The 19,530-nt window shown below is 44.4% G+C and overlaps 1 protein-coding gene across 10 annotated transcripts in view; it reads left to right on the top strand.

Annotated features, from left to right (window-relative positions):
- SH3KBP1 (SH3 domain containing kinase binding protein 1) overlaps positions 1 to 19,530 on the top strand; it is a 335,619-nt gene that overhangs the window by 241,172 nt on the left and 74,917 nt on the right. For all 10 annotated transcript variants that reach the window (XM_032840763.1, XM_032840758.1, XM_032840760.1 and 7 more), the window contains one exon: positions 14,033 to 14,127. In XM_032840763.1, coding sequence (XP_032696654.1) covers positions 14,033 to 14,127 — 95 coding nt within the window. The remainder of the gene's footprint in view (positions 1 to 14,032; positions 14,128 to 19,530) is intronic.

The following is a 19,530-nucleotide window of genomic DNA, read 5'->3' as shown; positions in this document are numbered from 1 at the left end:
TAACAGTGAATAATTTTTTGGTTATGAGTAAGTCCCATGTGCTATTTGTTGTTTATCTGAAATGCAAATGTACCTGGGCATCCTGAATTTGTAGTTCTTAACCTGGCAAGTCTCCAACTCCTTTTGTTATCCTTCCAATAACTAGGGCATTCTGGGCAGGCTCTGGTCAGAAACAATTACTTCAATTCCTTTTACAGATTTTATGGTTTTTCTTTTCTTTTCAGCCTCAGATTTTCTTACAAGGATAATGGGGACAGACTACTAATCTAGTTTGGAAAGCCCAAGATTGAGAGAACATAAATCACACATATATAATTATGATTAACATAAGAGCAAAGCACAGCTCTATTCTTCTAATTGCAAAATAATATACCAGAAACTCGTTTTGCAGGGCAAAACAGGTAGCTTCTAGAACAAATGAGTGCTAGTGCCTTAGACTTAAGAATATGAATTTGTCGGACTTGCCAAGCCCAAAATGGTGGCTTTGATAAATAAGTTCGTGGATGATATGGATGCAAATGCTAGAGCTCGGCCTTACTGCTTAGGGTTCGGATGAGTTCCACACACCTTCTGTCCGGCAATGCTACAGTCAGACTCCTCACACTAGCAGAAAGCCCGTCTGAGGCTCTAACCCTGCGGTTCTCACACTTGAGCGTGCTCCAGCATCACCTGGAGACCCCCACATTGCTGGGTCCCACCTCCAGAATTTCTGAATTACTGGGTCTGGGGGAGGCCTGATAATGTACTTTTCTAAGGAATTTCCAAGTGCTGCTGCTGCCTCCTGGTTTAGAGCCCACACTTTCAGAACCACTGTTTGGAGCTCCTACATGTTCCTAAGGAGACACTGGCCCCATATTTATTCAAGCAGGTTACAGGCTTATCATGCTAAACCTGCCTTTAGGCACTGAAGAATTTTGAAGAATTAAACATTAAATCATGTATGCAAACATTTGTTTTGTTGAACAGTGGCCTGCCCTTCCAGTCAACTGCTTATTCTGTAGTTATGGCTATTAACAAATTTATAAATGATCACTGTTATTAGCAAAGTTGCCCAGACGGCCGGAATGGGGAATAGGCAGCAACAGGAGAAGACCCATCAAGCTTCAAAGGTGATTGGAATGTGGTCTCTAGGACAGGCGGTCCTCATGACCTGCGACAGCCAGTGGTCTTTACCGGCCTGACTTGTTTGCAGAAATAGTAATCTGAGAAACAGAGAATTTTTCTTCATGGGAGTTTCCGTAGAAGTTTCCATAGAAGTAAAGTCAAACTAAGAGTTTCCATAGAAACAAAGTTGAAATTCCCTGTAGATTGGGTGACTTGTGGGCTGCTTTCAGGGGAGGCTGAGCAGTAGGGACCCGAGGGGTCACTTGTTGGGATGTGGCGCAAAGCAGGACAGTCTGCGGGGCCTGCTTAAGTGGCTAATCCTCAGGTCTCAGGAACTAGCCCTAGGATAAGATCATGTCCTTGATGCTTTCTTTACACCCTCTGTAATGTCTGTAGACAGGACATTTGAGTCTTTTGGGAAACATTAGGTGGCTGGGGGAGGTAGATAGCTGTGTGTTAGAGCAGTGCTAGCTGATAGAAATACCATGTGAGTCACATACATAATTTTACATTATCTAGTAGTCATGTTTTTGAAAAAGAAACAGGTGAACTTGTTGATTTCAATATATTTTATTTAACTCAATATATCCCCAGTGTTATTTTTCACATGAAACCCCTATAAAATTATTAAGTGAGATATTTTTATTCTTTATTTATATGAGTCTTCACAAGCCAGCCTGTATTTTTTATTAACAAATAATAATGTATTATTTGCTTCAGGGTTACAGGTGTGTGAATCATCAGTCTTACACATTTCACAGCACTCACCATAACACGTACCCTCCCCAGTGTCCATAACCCAGCCACCCTATCCCTACCCCCTCATCCCTCGAGTAACCCTCAGTTTGTTTCCTGAGATTAAGAATCTCTTACGGTTTGTCTCCCTCCTGATCCCATCTTGTTTCATTTTTTCCCTCCCTATGCCCCACGAACCCCCACCCTGCCTCTCAAATTCCTCATATCATGGAGATCATATGATAATTGTCTTTCTCTGATTGACTTATTTTGCTTAGCATGATACCCTCTAGTTCCATCTGTGTTGTTGCAAATGGCAAGAATTCATTTCTTTTGATGGCTGCATAGTATTCCATTGTATATATATATCACATCTTCTTTAGCCTGCATGTATTTTACATGGCTCATCTAACCCAGAGCAGCCACATTTCAAATGCTCTGTAGCCACATGTGCCTGGTGGCCACCATATTGGACAGTGTAGTTTGAGAGTAATTCTGGGACCTAAGATAGGCTTCCTAGGCATAGGTATTAACACAGATCCAAATATTCAGGTCCTTTAAGCATGTAGGAGGATCCTGGCTCTAGCCAAAGCCTGTCCAGTCCTACAAGTATCTATTAATTATGTCCATCCCCCAGCACCGCTCTGGAAGCATCATGGTGAGGGGACGGGTTGCTAATGATGAGTGTTTTTACAGAGGCTGGGTGGTATGTTCTGGCTCAGAGTTGGCAGTGAAGATTCTAGGCCAGCTGTGTTATTCTCTAGCTGTGTGACGTTGGGCCAGTAATTTTATTTCTCTGGCCTTGCTCTTCATTGTCTGTGTTGCCCGTGAAGTCAGAGAGTTGTGCTAGCAAGTACCCCCGAGGTTGCTCCCACCATCCTCATCCACTGATTCAAGTCCAAAGCTTTACAGTTTAGAGTAAAAAGTTTCTGCATTCAGAGAACAGAGCAGCCGGATGGGAGAGGCAGAAGAAAGAGGGGAACGATTCAGTAGGAATATGAGATCTCATCGGGTATGGGGGTAGGTATGCATATAAGTGAGTAGCAGGTCAGAAAGAGAATTCTCACTGTCAGCGAAGGCTTGAAGGATGTTTATTGACGGGTTTTTCATGGACTCAGAGCAAGAATTTTTGCAGTTAATCTCACCCAACCTTCTTTCTGGCTTTCATTGTCAAGAGCAAATTTTGAGGTATTTGTTCTCCCTTGATTTCCCCGAAGCACCTAAGTCCACTAAAAAGCCCCCTGCAGTGGGAACATTTTGCTGCTTTCAGATTTTGAAGCAAATCCCATGTTCAGGTGGAAGGACACAGAGCACTGACTATTAGAAATGACCGTGAGCTTGGGAGCAGGGCTTCTGATTAGCAGACACATCTCTAACAACTCTCCGGCAGTTCAGAGGAGAGAAGTCCCTTCCTCACGTCTCTGTCCTCGGCTGGCTAAAGGATTAAGTTATGATGATGCAAAAAATGTTCATGTAGATCGGTCTTTTTGGAGGGAAAGTGAAACTCAGCTGATCAGGGTTTATTTAAACAACGAACATTATCTCCCCTCCCCCAGTAAAGCCTTTATGATATGAAAACTCATCTGAAATGCATGCTGGGGAACAGATTGCCATGATTTTCATAACAAGAGGGAAAGTGTCTAAATATTCATAAATGAAGTACCCTGAGATTCCTCCAGCTCATCACATCTGGAATTTCTCTGATTCTTACTCCAATTGATGCAGATTTGTGGCCTCTGTGGGGTAGAAAAATAGCCCAGAGAAATGGCTAGTTAGCATCTTTCTGAACAAACAGTTCAGTCTCAGAGATTCGGCGGACCAGTTGAGCAGGAGGGTTAGGGAAAAGATAACCCTTGATAAAATTTGAACAAAGGCAGGTCAGGCTTCGGAATAAATGATGACCGTGGGGCAAAGGCTAAACCCACCCTCCCTGCCTGACCTCCCCTCGCTCCATCCCTGGTTTTTGTACCATCTTTCTGGTCGCTTTGTTCATTGACTCACTTCTTAGGAGTTGTGCCCTGTGGTGGTAACACATGGTGGCTTGTGGCTATCCTTGGTCCCTCAAGGCAGGGGCTAGGTCTTCTACTCGATATCCCCACCGTACGGCCCAGAAAGGTGCCATGGAGTCACTGGGCTCATAACTAGTGATGGTTGAGCGCGTGGAGAATTAGAAACGACTTACAATTTAACCAGGCTCTATGTCGGACAGAGTCTTGCAGAACCGACGTAGTAGCCATGGGCCCCCTTCTCAAGTTCACAGTCACCAGCTGGAAAAAGATACATTTGTTCACATAGGACCCTCGAGCTTATTTGGGGTTTCTGAGGGATTAGCAGTGGTTGCGAGAGCTCCCTGGGGCTTGACAGACTCTGTTCTTTGCAGTCCCTGCTCTAGACAGATCAACCCAAGAGCACCAAGACAGACCCTTGTCTAACAAAGGTGTATTGGCTCATTGCACTAAGGAGATGGCATAGGAGAACTTGTGCAGCCCCGTGGCACCAAACAAAAAAAGAGTAGTTATCAGTTTGGAGGAGGACGAATGCAGTGAAATGTAAATGAAGCAGTATTTTGCTAGGCTCCAAGCGATGCACAGGGCTATGCGGAAAGGGGTCAGTATCAGGTCTGTACCAGGAGGGGCACCCAGGTCATTTCTTTGGGAACCACCAGTTGAGGATAAGTGTTCCTGCTGTGTTGAGAACTCTCTAAGTGAGGCTCCGTACTTGCATGTGTCACAGTGACTTCATTCCTTCAGTTAAGGGTGGAACATTTCAGGGGCTGCTGGGGGGTTCAGTCGGTTAAGCATCTGCCTTTGGCTTGCATCATGTTCTCAGGTCTTGGGATTGAGCCCCCCATCAGGAGCCCCTGCTCATGTGCTCTTGTTCCCTCTCTCAAATACATAAATAAATACAATCTTTAAAAAAAAGAGCGGAACATTTCCTTATGACTGCTATGATATAAACAAAAGCAAAATTTCTGATAGTCCGTGGTGTTAGAGGACAAACTTTCTCTGGGAGTAAGAAAGCAGTAGTACTCGGAGAAGGGAGAGTTAGGACCCTTTCCAGCTGCAGTGCGTGCCTGGGAGAAATACTATTTCTCATTTACTTTGCAGCTGGTGGTGACTGCATTTGGTATGCCCGCCTGATGAATGACTAGGCAGATTTTCACTTTTTCATTCTGAGCTAAGTTTTGCTTTCTCACCACGTGTTGAAATATCAGAAAAGGGGGTCTATTTTGTTATGTTGGGTTGTTTTCTGCCAGCTTTACCTGGGAGCTCTTTTATGCTACCTTTTCTGGGGAGGTGTTTTTTGCTCACTTGTCTCCCCCAAAACTCATGTGAGGCATGTCCAGTTTGAAACAAGTGTTCTTCTCCACATGGTAGTGCCTCCCACACTTGACGTGTCCTAACACACTCAGGCTCAGCATCCCAGGGTCACATCAAGTATCTCCAACACAGACCTTGACAGGTGTTTTTCATGGACCCAGAGCAAGAATTTCTGTCCTGATTCCGAGTGGGGGTCCCTCGGGGAGGGTGCCCAGGCCGCCCATGCTGCTGGAGACTTGGTTTTCAAGTACAATCCTCTTGGAGGACAAAAGCTAACTCCCTTTGTGTTATCTTTGTGGATTTCCTTTCTCCCAAAGGCCCAGAGCTTCCCCTCACCTGAGCAGGAGAAAGTGCCATCGAGGGCAGCAGTGATGAGCTCTAGACAAGAAGACAGAAAGGCTTTGCTTGTCAGATTTTTTTCTTTTTCTTTTTTTTTTTTAATTCCTTCTTTTAAAGCAAGAGACTAAATAGTGCCATAATTCATGGTTGTGAGAGAATTTGAAAGTCAGTTTCCCAGCAGGACCTAGGACTAGAGATGGTCGTTGTGATTTGGGGTCGCGGTCACCTTTTACATGGAGGCAGGCCTTGGGCTCGAGTTGACAGCATAGTGATGTGTGCCTTGTTTTTGTTTCCCTGGTCTGGATTTGAGTGTAGGCCAGGGTTTTTCCACCTTGGCACTATTAATATTTGGACCAGATCACTCTTTGTTGTGGGGACTGCTCTGTGCCCATTACAGGATGTTCAATAGCTTCCCCAGCCTCCATTCCCTTGATGCCGTTTGCTGTTACCAACCCCTCCTACTGTGACAACCGCGATGTCTCCTGGCTTTGCCAGTGCCTGCCTGGGGAGCAAATGAACCCTATTTGCAAACTGCTGGTGCAGACTTCGACTAAGCTCTACAAAGGCACTGCCACATCTCTGCTGCTGGGTGCACAGTGGACGCTTAGTTAATATTTACTGAGCAAATGACAAGCGAAGATTCTTTCCAGCCCTCCCTGCTAGCCCTGGATCCTCAAACTGACCCAGGACTGGCTTTTCTGTCTACATCTGTCCTATACCACACCCAGCCATGGCACCCCCACCACACGGGCCCACCCTCCGGGTCCCCACCGTTGTTTTGCTTCTCTCTAGCATTGAGTGTTTGCTAACACCCCTGGCCACATCGGTGGCTCTCACAGCATGCTCCCTGGACCAGCAGCATCAGCATCACCTGGGAGCTGAGACATGCAGATCTCCAGGCCTTGCTCAACCCTCCAGGATCAGGAACCTCGGGGGTTCTTTTTTCACACGTCCTTCCTCTGATGCTGATGCCCACTCGTGCGTGAGAACCTCTGATGTAGACTGTTCCTTAAGCTTCCTTGTTGATGAGAATCGCCAGGGCACACGTGGATTGCTGGTTCTGCCTCAGACCTGTTGATGGCGGCCCCCAGAGAAGGGAATCTGGGAAGGCATACAAGGAACAGGTGCCCTACATCATTCTTGTCATCAGGAATGGTTGGGAAACACTTCCTCGACTCCTACTCCTCTGGTAAAAGTCCTAGAACATTCTACAGAGCCCAGTGCCATTTTACTCCTCTAAGAAGGGAGCCTGACTCTTTCCTTTGGGAAATGATTCCCCATTCATGATCCTCTGATGCTTTAAGTTGGAGACATCACTCTATCCTTGTCAGGAGCTCTATGCCTCATTCCCTCTCCTTGGTTATAAGCTCCTTGAGAACCAGCGCCCAGTCTTATTTAACTTAGTCTCTTTCCTCCAGAATGTGACCCAGGTCCATACCCTTATTGCATTTCCAAAATACAAAAAGCTGGAAAACTAAAAGGTTCTATCTCTTGTTGAGTGATAAAACTTGTCCTGGACTAACATGCATTTATATATAGTCTTTATTTATCCTAGTTGGGGGGACAAATCATCCGTTTATTGCAGAATTTTAATGTATTTGATGGTTGGGTATAGCCCCAGGCCCCAGCTGTGAGGATGTTACCCATTGCGTGGATGTAATACATTTCCTTTCTAAAGTCTGAAAAATTCTATCTCCAGGGCTTCTGGATAAGTGATTATGAACCAGTAGTGCCTCAGATAGTATTTGTCACTTTAATGAAAGAACTTTAGGTTTTGATGTTGGTGAAAGTAGAAACGCTGAGCTTGACACTTTTGTTCTGGTATTCCAAAGGAGAAGAATTCTAAGCGTGACCTGGTACTTTCTACCACTGCTGGAAATTCTGGAAGGCTTCCTACCAGCCTCTGTGACACATGGGATTTCAATCTTCATGTCCTAGAATTGAGCCTGGAGAATGGTCCTGCATTTAATCTTATTTCCTTGGGTGTGTGTGTGTGTGTGTGTGTGTGTGTGTGTGTGTGTCCTGCTTGCTGATATATTTATTCTATTTGTTCTGCTTTTATTTTTTTTTAAGCTGAGGGAATTTTTTTAATTTGGTTTATTTGTTTTTGTATGAATAGATTATAAAACCATCTGAAGGGAGTCATGGGCTGTGGGCATGTGAGTTCAGTTTCTTAAACAGTCTGTTTTTAATCTCATGTAAATTTCTAGAAGTCTAGAGATTGAAGTAATGTAGTTTTTGTTTGGGGGGGTGATGTGAATCATGACTGGACTTCTTGGGGGTTTTAATAGAACAACTTTCTTAAAAGTGGAATGCCCATCGGTACTTAGAATAGGGGATCTTGATTTGGAAGTAGGCAAAGGTCTCAGGGTCCTTGAACCTTCTGATATCTTACGCAGCATTTTCTCTGCACCTTTGAATGTATCTTTTTTTTTTCCTTTTCCTGGAAAGAAGGAATTACTATTTTTTGTGGGTTTTTTGGTTTTTGTTTTTATCAGGTTCTTAAAGGACTCTGAGACAAAAAGCTTAACAGGTGCCTGGCTGCCTCAGTCGGTAGAGCTCACAACTCTTGATGTCAGGGTTGAGTTCAAGCCCCACACTGCGTGTAGATATTACTTAAAAATAAATACATAAATATTTTTAAAAAGACAAAAAAGCTCAAGAATTAACTCAGGATTTCAGTCTTAGGCTAATTCGTCAGTTTTATTTTAAATCTTTCTTTGAAGATAGAGACAAATTCATCTCAGTTGCTGGATAAGTTGTGCTTTTATTTTTTTTCTGCGCATGGTGGCATCTATGTGATCTTGGACTAATTAAATCCATCTAATTGACGAATAAATGGAAAATGCCTGCCTCCAAAATTTCGTTCCCTTCCTCTCCCTCTCTGTCTGCTACTCATTTAAAATTTCTCATCTTCCCCCATCCAAAAAGCACTTGGAATTATATTCTTCTTTCAAGACATATCAAATGCTTCCTCCTTTGTGAACTCCCTCCTGAATGTAATCGTGCCTTCCTCTGCAACACCACAGCCATACCTCGTCAGAGTGACTCTGTGCTTCCTCTACTGTTTGTCCTTTCTTCTTGTCATCCTTTACCTTCGCCTTTCCCCAGGCATTAGTTCATCACTTCTACAGGAGGGTGCAATGGGTAGTGACTTGCATATCACAGGCTCAAGGACTGACAATGTCTTTTTCGTGGTGGTCCTTCAAGAAATGTTTGAATTAAAGTAGGGAACATCTTTGTTCCATATACTCTGAAATTAAAGTCATAGTCTCAGAGTTAATTCATTTTTTCACTTATTTTTTAGTATCTTAAAACCACTCGTACATCCAAACTGACAGCATGTTTTTATTTTCCAGTAGTGCTGAATTAGGACCCAAATGCCTCAGTGGTAAAGACAAAATATTACTTTAAATATATCATCAGGGCTTAAAGTGGAAGTCTCTGGTTGCCATGTTTGATTGGAGATAGCTGAGTTTCAGTGCCCGTGACTAGAACCATGGAATGTTAGAGGTGGCCAGAACTCAGGCCTAGTCTGGTGTGGTTTTTGGAGCCTCCAGAGCTTCACTGAGATTGTTTGAGGGTCCCAGGTGGGGGATGGGCCAGCCCCACTCTCTAATTTAACCAGAGCATCTCTGTTTTTAGTTGTTTTATATTGGAGTTTTGGAATAAGTTGAAGTTTGCTAAAAAGTGCTCTGCGGAAGTTAACCAGACTCTTCTCTCATCCTTCCTTGGCCAGTCTCTCATTTTACACCTAAGGACACTGAAGTCCAAAGCTACAGCATAGCTGCCTCAGATTTTATGCTCAGGACAGCCCAGCTGGGACTGAACGTAGTCTTGACAGTCCTGACTCCTGGCCTAGGACACTCTCCTCCTGTTTAGCTGTCCCTCAAATTTTCCTCCAGTTTGTAGATATCACTAGGGGATCAAGAAACGTTGAGTGGGAGCTGCATCAGGTTATGGTGATGCAAAAAGGGGCAAGCATGATGTCAAAACCTGCTTCATGGACAATGGTAGTTGAGAGTAGCCACTGGTACCCGTATCTCCTCCTTTTATCTGAAATTGGTGCCTTCCAGATAATTCTTTGTCTAATGCCTCACACATAAAATCGCGTACATGGTGGGAATGTTTTAAAACTAGGTTATGCTGATGGTCATGTAACTATATACATTTATTAAAACTATTCATAGCATGTAAGTAAAATGGGTGAATTATCTGGTATGAAAATTATATGTCTTTAAAGCTGTTTTTAAAAAAGGGGGGGGCAGGGGTATACCTGCCCTCCTTAACTAATAGCAAAACTGGACAGAAAACAAAATGGCCCTGTGAAACATTTTAAAGGCAGACTGGTAGTTTTTTGTAAATATTTTCTCACTATGTTGGTTATAAGTCAATCCCACAGTCATTTATTTATCCTCTGCTATGGGCCAGTTCTTGAGGTAACGAAGAGATGGGGGGAGAGGGAGTGACACAGATGCATAGGAAGTGGATTTCTGAGTGGAGGCAGGTTATACTCAAGAGTTTTGGGGGAGGTAACTGGAGATGTCCTCTTCTACGGAGTTCCTTCTTGTCACAGTACATTCTGCTTTGAGTGATAAAGACCTATGCAGCCACAAAGTGGCAGTAAGCAGTACAGTTTATTGGAGTCAGGTAACAAGGGATCCGGAGACAGGCCCCCTAACGTTGGTTAATCTGACAGACATCTCAGTGGTGTCAAGGCTCAGAGTCCCCTCCTCTGTGATTTTCCTGGCTTTCCTCTCATGGTTGAAATATGACTGCAACAGTGCCAAACACTATGCTGTCTTCCAACAAGGACGAGACAGTGTTGAAAGCAAAAAGGCAGGGGCAACTATTTTCCTCACAATCCTTTTTTTAATCAGGGAACAAAATCTAACAGCCTCACTCCCCCTCCCAGCAGATTTCCTCTCACATCTAAGTAGATCACATCGACAGTCATTGACAAAGGGGAGTGAGATTAACATTATTTGCCTAGACATATCTCACTTATTTCCACAGCCATGGGTGTTGGGGGGTTCCCTGTTCCCAAAAAAGTACCTGATTGCAGTAGGGTTATATGAACTGGGAAGAGGATGGGGAATGGCTCCTGTGAACAAATGTCTACCTCACTTAATGAACTTTTTTTTTAAAGATTTTATTTATTTGACAGATAGAGATCACAAGTAGGCAGAGAGGCAGGCAGAGAGAGAGGAGGAAGCAGGCTCCCTGCTGAACAGAGAGCCCGATGTGGGGCTCGATCCCAGGGTCGGCAGAGGCTTTAACCCACTGAGCCACCCAGGTGCCCCCTTAATGAACTTTTTTGATGGAAAGGAATAGAAACAATGCTTCTTTTCCCTTTGTTGACCACAGGTGTCTTATCTTGTTTGTAAAATATTTCCATGACTTCAGTCCAATGAATTATTCTTCAGACTGGGACTCTGCAGGGCAGTTCTTCAGTAATGCTGTATTTACTTCAGTGTTGGAAGTTCTGAAGTTGGATAGTCATATTTCACTAGCACAGTCAGTAGGAAAATTGGTAAAGAGCTGTCATTATCCAATTTAAAGATGCTTAGCTTTTTCCCTCCTTTTAGAATATTTGGCTGATTCAGAATTTGGGAGGTTTGCTATTACTAATTAAAGAGAGATGAAACATAAGTAACTGTGGACCTAAGAATCTTTAGGCAGATTAATATTTTTTAAATTTTATTTTATTTTTTCAGTGTTCCAAGATTCATTGTTTATGCACCACACCCAGTGCTCCATGCAATACGTGCCCTCCTTAATACCCACCACCCGGCTCACCCATCCCCCCACCCCTTTCTGTTCTAAAACCCTCAGCTTGTTTCTCAGAGTCCACAGTCTCTCATGGTTGTCTCCCACTCCAATTTCCCCCAATTCACTTTTCCCTTCCTTCTCCTAATGTCCTCCATGTTCTTCCTTATGCTTCACAAGTAAGTGAAACCATATGATAATTGACTTTCTCTCCTTGACTTATTTCACTCAGCATAATCTCCTCCAGTCCTATCCATGTTGATAGAAAAGTTGGGTATTCATCTTTTCTGATAGAGGCATAATACTCCATGTATATATGGACCACATCTTCTTTATCCATTCCTCTGTTGAAGGGCATCTTGGTTCTTTTTTTTTTTTAACTTTTTTAAAAGATTTTATTGATTTTATTTGACAGAGATCACAAGTAGGCAGAGAGGCAGTCAGAGAGAGAGAGAGGAGGAGGAAGTAGGCTCCCAGCTGAGCAAAGAGCCCGATGCGGAACTCGATCCCAGGACCCTGAGATCATGACCTGAGCCGAAGGCAGAGGCTTAACCCACTGAGCCACCCAGGCACCCCGGACATCTTGGTTCTTTCCACAGTTTGGCGACTGTGGCCATTGCTGCTATGAACATTGGGCTCCATACATACATTGGGGCCCTTCTTTTCACTACATCTATATCTTTGGGGTAAATACCCATTAATGCAATTGCAAGGTCATAGGGAACCTCTATTTTTAGTTTTTTGAGGAATCTCCACACTGTTTTCCAAAATGGCTGCACCAACTTGCATTCCTACCAACAGTGTAAGAGGGTTCCCCTTTATCCACATCCTCTCCAACACTTATTGTTTACAGTCTTGTTGATTTTGACCATTCTAACTGGTAGTAAGGTGGTATCTCAATGTGGTTTTGATTTGAATCTCCGTGATGGCTAATGATGATGAACATTTTTTCATGTGTCTGTTAGCCATTTGTCTGTCTTCTTTGGAGAAGTGTCTGTTCATGTCTTCTGTCTATTTTTTGACGTGATTATCTGTTTTGTGTGTGTTAAGTTTGAGGAGTTCTTTATAGATCTCGCATATGAGCCCTTTATCTGTATTGTCATTTGCGAATATCTTCTCCCATTCTGTAGGTTGCCTCTTTGTTTTGTTTCCTTTGCTGTGCAGAAGCTTTTTTTCTTGATGAAATCCCAAAAGTTCATTTTTGCTTTTATTTCCTTTAGGCCAATTAATATTGATGGGATTTAAAACCAGTGCCCCTCAGCATGGCTTAATGAGCAAAAGGCATCAGGGGCCCAGAGTACCTAAAATGAAAGGTTTCCAACACTAGGGCAGGGGATGTAACTGATATACTCTGTCCATTGGACAGAAAGCAAAACTATTTGCCACAGAAAGTGAGTCGCTCTCTTTCCCAGCCCCCTCTCCCTCTCTCCTCCCTGCCCTCCCATCATATCTGAACCAACCCTAGACCACATTGTGTCTGTATTACAGATCTTTTTATTGCCTTTATTTTATATATCACCCTCTTTGACTGATGTGACATTAACCATAATAAAACCCGCCACATTTCAGTCATATAAATTGTGCTAGGGACCATATAATTAATACTTGCGTATATAGCTCTAAGTTATGATCTGTCTGCAGGAACTGGCCTGATCCTTGGGGAATATCTAAGGCCATCTAACGCCATTAGGATTGTTGACTTAGCTGCAGAATAACAAATGCCTGTCCCAGTAGATACTAATTCTCTGGAATTTTCCTTTCTACCTTCAATCCCAAGTCATCAAACCCCACTTTTCCAAGTTTTACTTTCCTGGATACCTGACAATGTTTTTGCTCTCTTCTAAACTGGTGCTTTTGCGTAAATAGAGAAGATTTAACATCAGATTGGCTTTCTTCTTTTTTTAAGTTTATTTATTTACTAATGCAATCTCTACACCGAGCATGGAGGCTCGAGCTCACAACCCCAAGATCAGGAGCCATACGCTCTTCTGACTGAGTCAGCCTGGCACCACTAACGTCAGATAGACATCCAAAGCATATAATTGATGGCATGTTTGAACTGGTTTTCAGTGTTTTTCTGTCTTTGGGGGACATCCTTGCTAATGACCATCCTCACCTAAATAGTTTCCCCCAGAGAGGCCTTGGGACATATTTGAACAAGTTTGTCTCCCCAGTATACACATGTATATAAAGAACATTTAGTGAGTATTTGTTGGCTGTTTGTGGTTGACACATGTTCACATAGAAATATCTGTCTCAGGAGATATACCGTAATGGAGTCTTTTTTTTTTTTTTTATTGTTTTGAGTACCTTGGAAGCATTTAACATACACACATACCTGTTTCTGATTTAGTGAGGTGTGGAAGAAGGCAGTGAGGGGAGAATTTAAGCTTTTTGCTCTTTGTAGATCATGTCTGCCCCCAAAGAGTATAGAAAATGGTATATAAAATAAAGAGCACATAAAATATACACCTGAGACCAAGGAAATCTTTTTGGGTTTCTGCCTGAGAGACGCAAAGCAGTCAATGGCACTTGATGACATCACATGATTTGTGAAGGGGAAAAAGTGAAGAGAATAAGTAAGCGTGAGCCCCAGATGAGCAATCTTAGGTAGTTTCTCGCAGGTGACCCTTTCTTTATTCAATCCTTTTATCCTCTCTGTTAAGTGTGCTTTTCCCTGAACTTAATGGGAGAGTAGGCATCTTTTCCTGAGCCATCCATTAGAAGAAGCATTGTAAAGGTTGTGTTGTCTTTTCTTCTTACAGCCAAGGATTACTGCAAAGTAATATTTCCATATGAGGCACAGAATGATGATGAATTGACAATCAAAGAAGGAGATATAGTGACTCTCATCAATAAGGTAAGCAAAGCTTCCCTCCTGCCTTTGAAATGGCGAGCCTCTCAGAGGCATTGACTGGACAGTACAAGCTTTTGTTTTAGGTCTTTAAACATTTGATTTTCATTTCCTGAACTCCCGAGAAAGACTCTTGCATCTTTTCTCTTGATTGGGCTAAGCCCGACACATCCAGGTGAGTGAACGAACTTGAAAACCAAATAGGTTCTGTTGGCCTTGGAGCCAGCAGCAGATTGGCACGGCCCGGTGGAAAACTCCATCCCAGAGCGGCTAACCCAGTAGGCGGCCTACTTGGCTGGAGAGCCCGCCCTGTCCTGAGGTATCCAAAGAGGGGCTTTAAAAATGCAGGTCATACCTCACAGGCAGCAAATGTGTAAAGAATGTGTGCTGTTCTGATCAAAGACAGGTAGCATGGCTGAGAGAATTTTGCTTGTCTTGTCTGGGTGAAGAAGGTTGGATGATTTTATCATCACTGCAGGCAGAGCTCTATAAACATACAGAGAGCTATAAAAATCCATGTGAAGTGACACAGCTTAACAGGGCCCGAACCATGTACTGTTTATGCTTTCATGCAGTGGTACTCACCAAGTAGGTGGTTGAAAGATACATTATTTAAATGATTCCTAGAATAGATGACGTTTTGTCTGAGATACAGGATTCTCATGATGGTCGGGTATGGTGAAAAGCTGACCCATCTTTCAGACGTCTAAGTGGCTTTATTCTGAGGTCCAAGTGAGTGGCAGGGAACACGTGATGCTTTCGGGACAAGTGTGACTTGGGGGTCATCAGGGCTGGAAAGTATTGGCAGGGTGGAGAGTGCGGGGAAAGAGGAGAGAGAACAGGCAGGGGTTAGGGTGGGGGAAGTAGGCTCTGGGTCTTGCTCCTGTGGCCATTACAGAGAAGGAGGGGGTCACAGGGTTTGCCTACACCCCCTTCCCGCATCCCCAAGTGTGTCCATAAAGTTATGGAACTCCTTTCTGGAATAGCAAACTACTCCCAGTGCTGCTGAGAGGCCAAGAACTTGACCATTGTTTTACGTGTAAGCTGTTCTCCCGCATTCATTTTAGCGTATTTCTCTTAAGTGTTTTCTGTGGCAGGAGGAAATCAGAGCCGGGTAAAATGCGGCCCGTCTTGTTCCTTTCTGCCAAGGAGGCAGAGCAGTTCTTCTCTTTCTTTACCACCTTCCCCGTCAACCTTCAGCCGCGCCTCCCTCAGGTGGCTTCTGCATGGCGCGCTTTCTATTTTGAACCATACCCTGCATGGAACATTCGGAATAAAGAAGTTGTTAAATAGGTGTAAAGCATAATACAAATAGTTCAATAATCAGCACAGATAATTGGTGTTAGTCCTGCAGGGAAAGGGGCAGATCACTTTCTCCTGTGACGAGTGCCCAGAGAGCGCAGTAACCCATGCTTTGCAATGGGGGGAGGCACTCTACTGTTTTTGTTTTTCTTTTCATTCAGAGGGGGGCAGGCTCTTTTTAACCGAAAACCAGATGTACCAATAATATTTAATAAAGTTTGGCGGGGGGAACCTACCACGGATGGTCTGTTATCTGAATACATCTATTTCTACCTTAATATATTATTTTCCTGTCCTTGTCATTTGATTACCTATGATGAGAACACATTCATCTTGATGTTTTTGTTCCTACCAGCTTGAGATCCAGTCTGATAAAAAGAATTGAATTTTTCTAAAGAGCTTAGTCAGAAAGAGACTGTCTCCTGGTTCCATCCTCCATGTGCACAGCCGGGAGAAAGGAACGGACGGCTGTGCAAGGCTGGTCTCAGTTGTCCGGGAGATAGTGCCAGATGTCCCTGCTTTCGTAGCTTCCTGCAGTTAAGTGCAGTTTAGAAACGGAAGCAGCTTATAGATAATATTATGACATTTGCAAAACGTGACCTCGTTATCCTTGCCGTACACTTGGCCCCTTGACTTGGCTTACACCCTGCTCCCGCTCCTCAGGCCAAGAGCGCCTGTGTCACTTTCACCCTTGCTCCCCCTCCGTCAGCCCTACCCCCACTCGTGAGCCCAGCAGCGCCAGAACCTAGCGATTCTGCCTTCCTGTGTCTCTGCCTCTTCATGTCCTTGGGAGAACCAGGCCCAGGCCAGAGGCTGTACTTCCTTCCTCTCCCGGCTCCCTCCATGGCACCTGCTCCAGAGGAGAACACTGGGGCAGTCAGGGGCAGAGGGATGCTGGCACCCCAGCCCCCTCGTTTTATCATCTCCTAATGGTGCTTTGCTCATGGGACCCCTCTGCTCCAGTGAAAGTCTTTAGCAACTTTCCTCTCCTTTATTGTCAAATCCAGCTCGATTCTCCTGGCACCCATGTGCCCAGGCGCTCTGGCCTCAGTCTGGCTTTTCTGGCCTTGGTCCACATCACTGTTCTACAGTAAGCTCTCCTGGGATGTCCCCAACCTGCTCATGAATCCTCCCTAACTTGACCCAGCCCATGTTCCTGCTGCCCAGGATGGCCTCTGTCAACCCACTTAGCTGGTTTTTCAATAGCTAATAATACAGTCAGTCTTAACTCATGCTGCATTATGTACCTGGGCCCATTTTTAGCTTGTTACTTTAAAATGTCCCCTGTGTACTATCAGTTTTGTTTTTATTATTCTTTTATATGGTCTGTGAAATTGGGTCCCTTGATATCCTGTCCTTCTGCCGGTTTTGACTTTTATTCCCCAAAAATATCTGCCACCCTTGACCTAACATTCCACTTAGTTGGAAGCATTTTAAAATGACAAGTGCCATGTAGGCTACCTGCTCAGAGAAACCAGGGTTTGAATCCCAGCAACACCATTCATGGCTGTGTGTCACTGGGCATTTCAATTAACCCCTCTGAGCCTCAGTTTCCTCAGCCAGAAGGCAGACCTCACAGGGCTGCTGTGAGGATTTGCTAAGGTGCTGCGTATACATAGATCGTCGCTTCAACTTTGGTTGCTCTTTCTCTGACCTTGGAAATGGGGAAGGAAGGGCTCTTGTGATTGCGCCCAGTTTGCTGCTGGGGCAGGAACACCATGTTATAAGGGGGAGGGGGGTAACAGTGGTGGAAGACTTGCCTGAAAATAGCTCGGAATTCACAAGGGGTGAGATTTCAGCAAGAATTTGGAGAAAAAATATGCCGTTAAGTATTTTACTTGCTGAAAAGTGGGGGAAAATGGACTCTGAGTCTGTCATACCCTGCTGACGTTATAGAAAATTCTTACATCTTCCTCAGAGTTAAAGAATCACCTATAAATTCATTTAGATGAATGTGTGCTGTTGATACTGTAAAGAGAAGAGCTTCGCTTTGATTTGTTTAATGTGTATTTTGATGTGCTGCTTTATTATGTGTATGAGTTGAGATGAAAGACCTGAATCATTGTTGTCTAAATTCAACTTCTTTGGCTGGAGAGGTTCTCAATTTACCCCAAATTCCATCAGTGTTTTTGTTTCAGAGTTAGCTAAGGTGGTTTCCCTTTGTCCTGTTTTTCTGGGCTGTGGCAGGAGTCACAGGGCATGCATTGCCCTCGTTTTTAGCCCTAGATTGTCATTTTGTGTAGCTTTCTAGAAAATGAGTCAGACACCCTTAGTGGGTGCCTGTAAGCCCTCCACGGTTCCTGAAATAATGTGCAAAGACCTGAACTATTTGTGTGTGTCCTTGGAAACTAGGATGAAATGTGGCAACCCAAATGGTTTGTTTTTTAGTTTATTTATAAAGAATTCTTGTGGATTTGGGAACATTTCCATTTGCACAGAACACACCTGTGTTTAGCTTTTATTTCCAGTCACTCAAAAATAGCTCCTTCATCTGTGTTCCTGCCGCCCCCATCCCTGCCTTCGTGATTTGTGCTCAGAGCATGGTTGAAAGGGTTCAGAAGCCTCTGGGTCTGGTTTCCAATGAGAGAAGCTCCCTAAAGAAAGGCTGAGAGCAGCCTGGTGCAGGCCGGGCTGGGGTTCAGCTGTAATGGTGGCCACCTCTGGGCACTCCTTGCTCAGACCACTGCCACCTGGGGGTAAGCGAGCCCAGCTGTGGAGAGGGCTGATGTTCCTGACCTTGGCCGACAGCCTCTTGGCTTCAGCCCCCCTAACCTGGAAGGAAGGGCTTCCCATGTGAGCCCTTTGTAAACAAGGATCTTTAAGTCTATATTTTTTATTAAAAAGCTCCCCTGAGTAGCTGTGTCTTTGACCCCTAACAAAGCAGACACCCCCCGCCCTCATTTCTTCATGGGTATAAGCCTATTTGAGAACATGAAAGTAAATACTATGAAAGATAATATTATTGATAAAAATCATGGGGCATGGAGATGGAAGGAAGGGGAAGGAAACTGATAGGTGTGCTCTAAAGAAAGAAGGAAGCCAGAAGATTAGATAATGGTAGAAACAGAAGAAAAAATACAAAGTGGGGTGCCTGGGTGGCACAGGTGGTTAAGCGTCTGCCTTCAGATGGGGTCATGATCCCGGGGTGCCAGGACCGAGTCCCGCCTAGGACTCCCTGCTCAGCCAGGAGTCTGCTTCTCCCTCTGCCTCTCCCCTTCCCCCACCATCCCGCTCGTGCTCTCACTTGCTCTCTCTCTCTCAAATGAATAAATTAAAAATCTTTTCAAGAAGAGAAAAAAATATGAGGTGAGAGTTTTACCTTTTCCTCAGGATATTTCAAACCAGGGACCATTCAATATTTGGAGCTGGACCTGCTGTGAGGGTGGAGTTAGGACTGCAGCTTCCTTCATCTCTACGCTCCTCCTTTCTAGACAACTCTTGAGCACCTCAGTTAATAATGGGTCAGTTTATATGTGTGACCGCGGCTTCCCAGTGCAGGATGCTTCCAGGGTAGCTGGCAGCAGCAGCCCAGGGCCCCTCGTCGCCATTCCTTTCCCTCATGGTGCCCCTGGAAGTTAGGTGGGACCACGGGTGTCCTGTGTAGACCACGGGGAAGGACCAGAGGCCTAGAGCACAGAAGTGACTTTCCCAGGGTCTCCAAGCATGTCAGGGGCAGAACTAGGGCAGGGTTGTGGGGCCTGAGCTGCCTTGTGGGGCTGTCAGATGCTTTTAGAAGGTGGGGCTCAGCTGCTCCCAGAGGCAACTTGTCTACTCACAGAGTCATCCTCTGTTGCTGGATATCTAGGGCAAGTGCCTATCGAATTTGCTTTCTACCTTGAAGATGTGATCATCATTTAATCAGGGAAACGGTATTACCATGCCATTACCCTGTCTGCTTGCATGTTGGTGGTATCCATGTTTGTGATCTCTTTGGGTCAGGATCATCCGTGACTTTCTGATTCCATCCCCTCCACAGAAATGAAATGATCATCAGTGCAGAGGAGATGATGAGCTCAGCTCAGGGCTAATATTGGTTCTTTCCGTGCCTGAAGCCCTCTTCTCCCCCTTCCTTCTGCTTTCTTCCGTGCTGGCTGATTTTGCCTTCCT

Source organism: Lontra canadensis, unplaced genomic scaffold (genome assembly GCF_010015895.1).
Source record: "Lontra canadensis isolate GAN:19392208 unplaced genomic scaffold, GSC_riverotter_1.0 scaffold116, whole genome shotgun sequence".
In the NCBI taxonomy this organism is placed as follows: Eukaryota; Metazoa; Chordata; class Mammalia; order Carnivora; family Mustelidae; genus Lontra; species Lontra canadensis.
The sequence above is the reverse complement of the archived record's forward strand: the minus strand, read 5'-3'. Positions and strand labels throughout refer to the sequence as shown.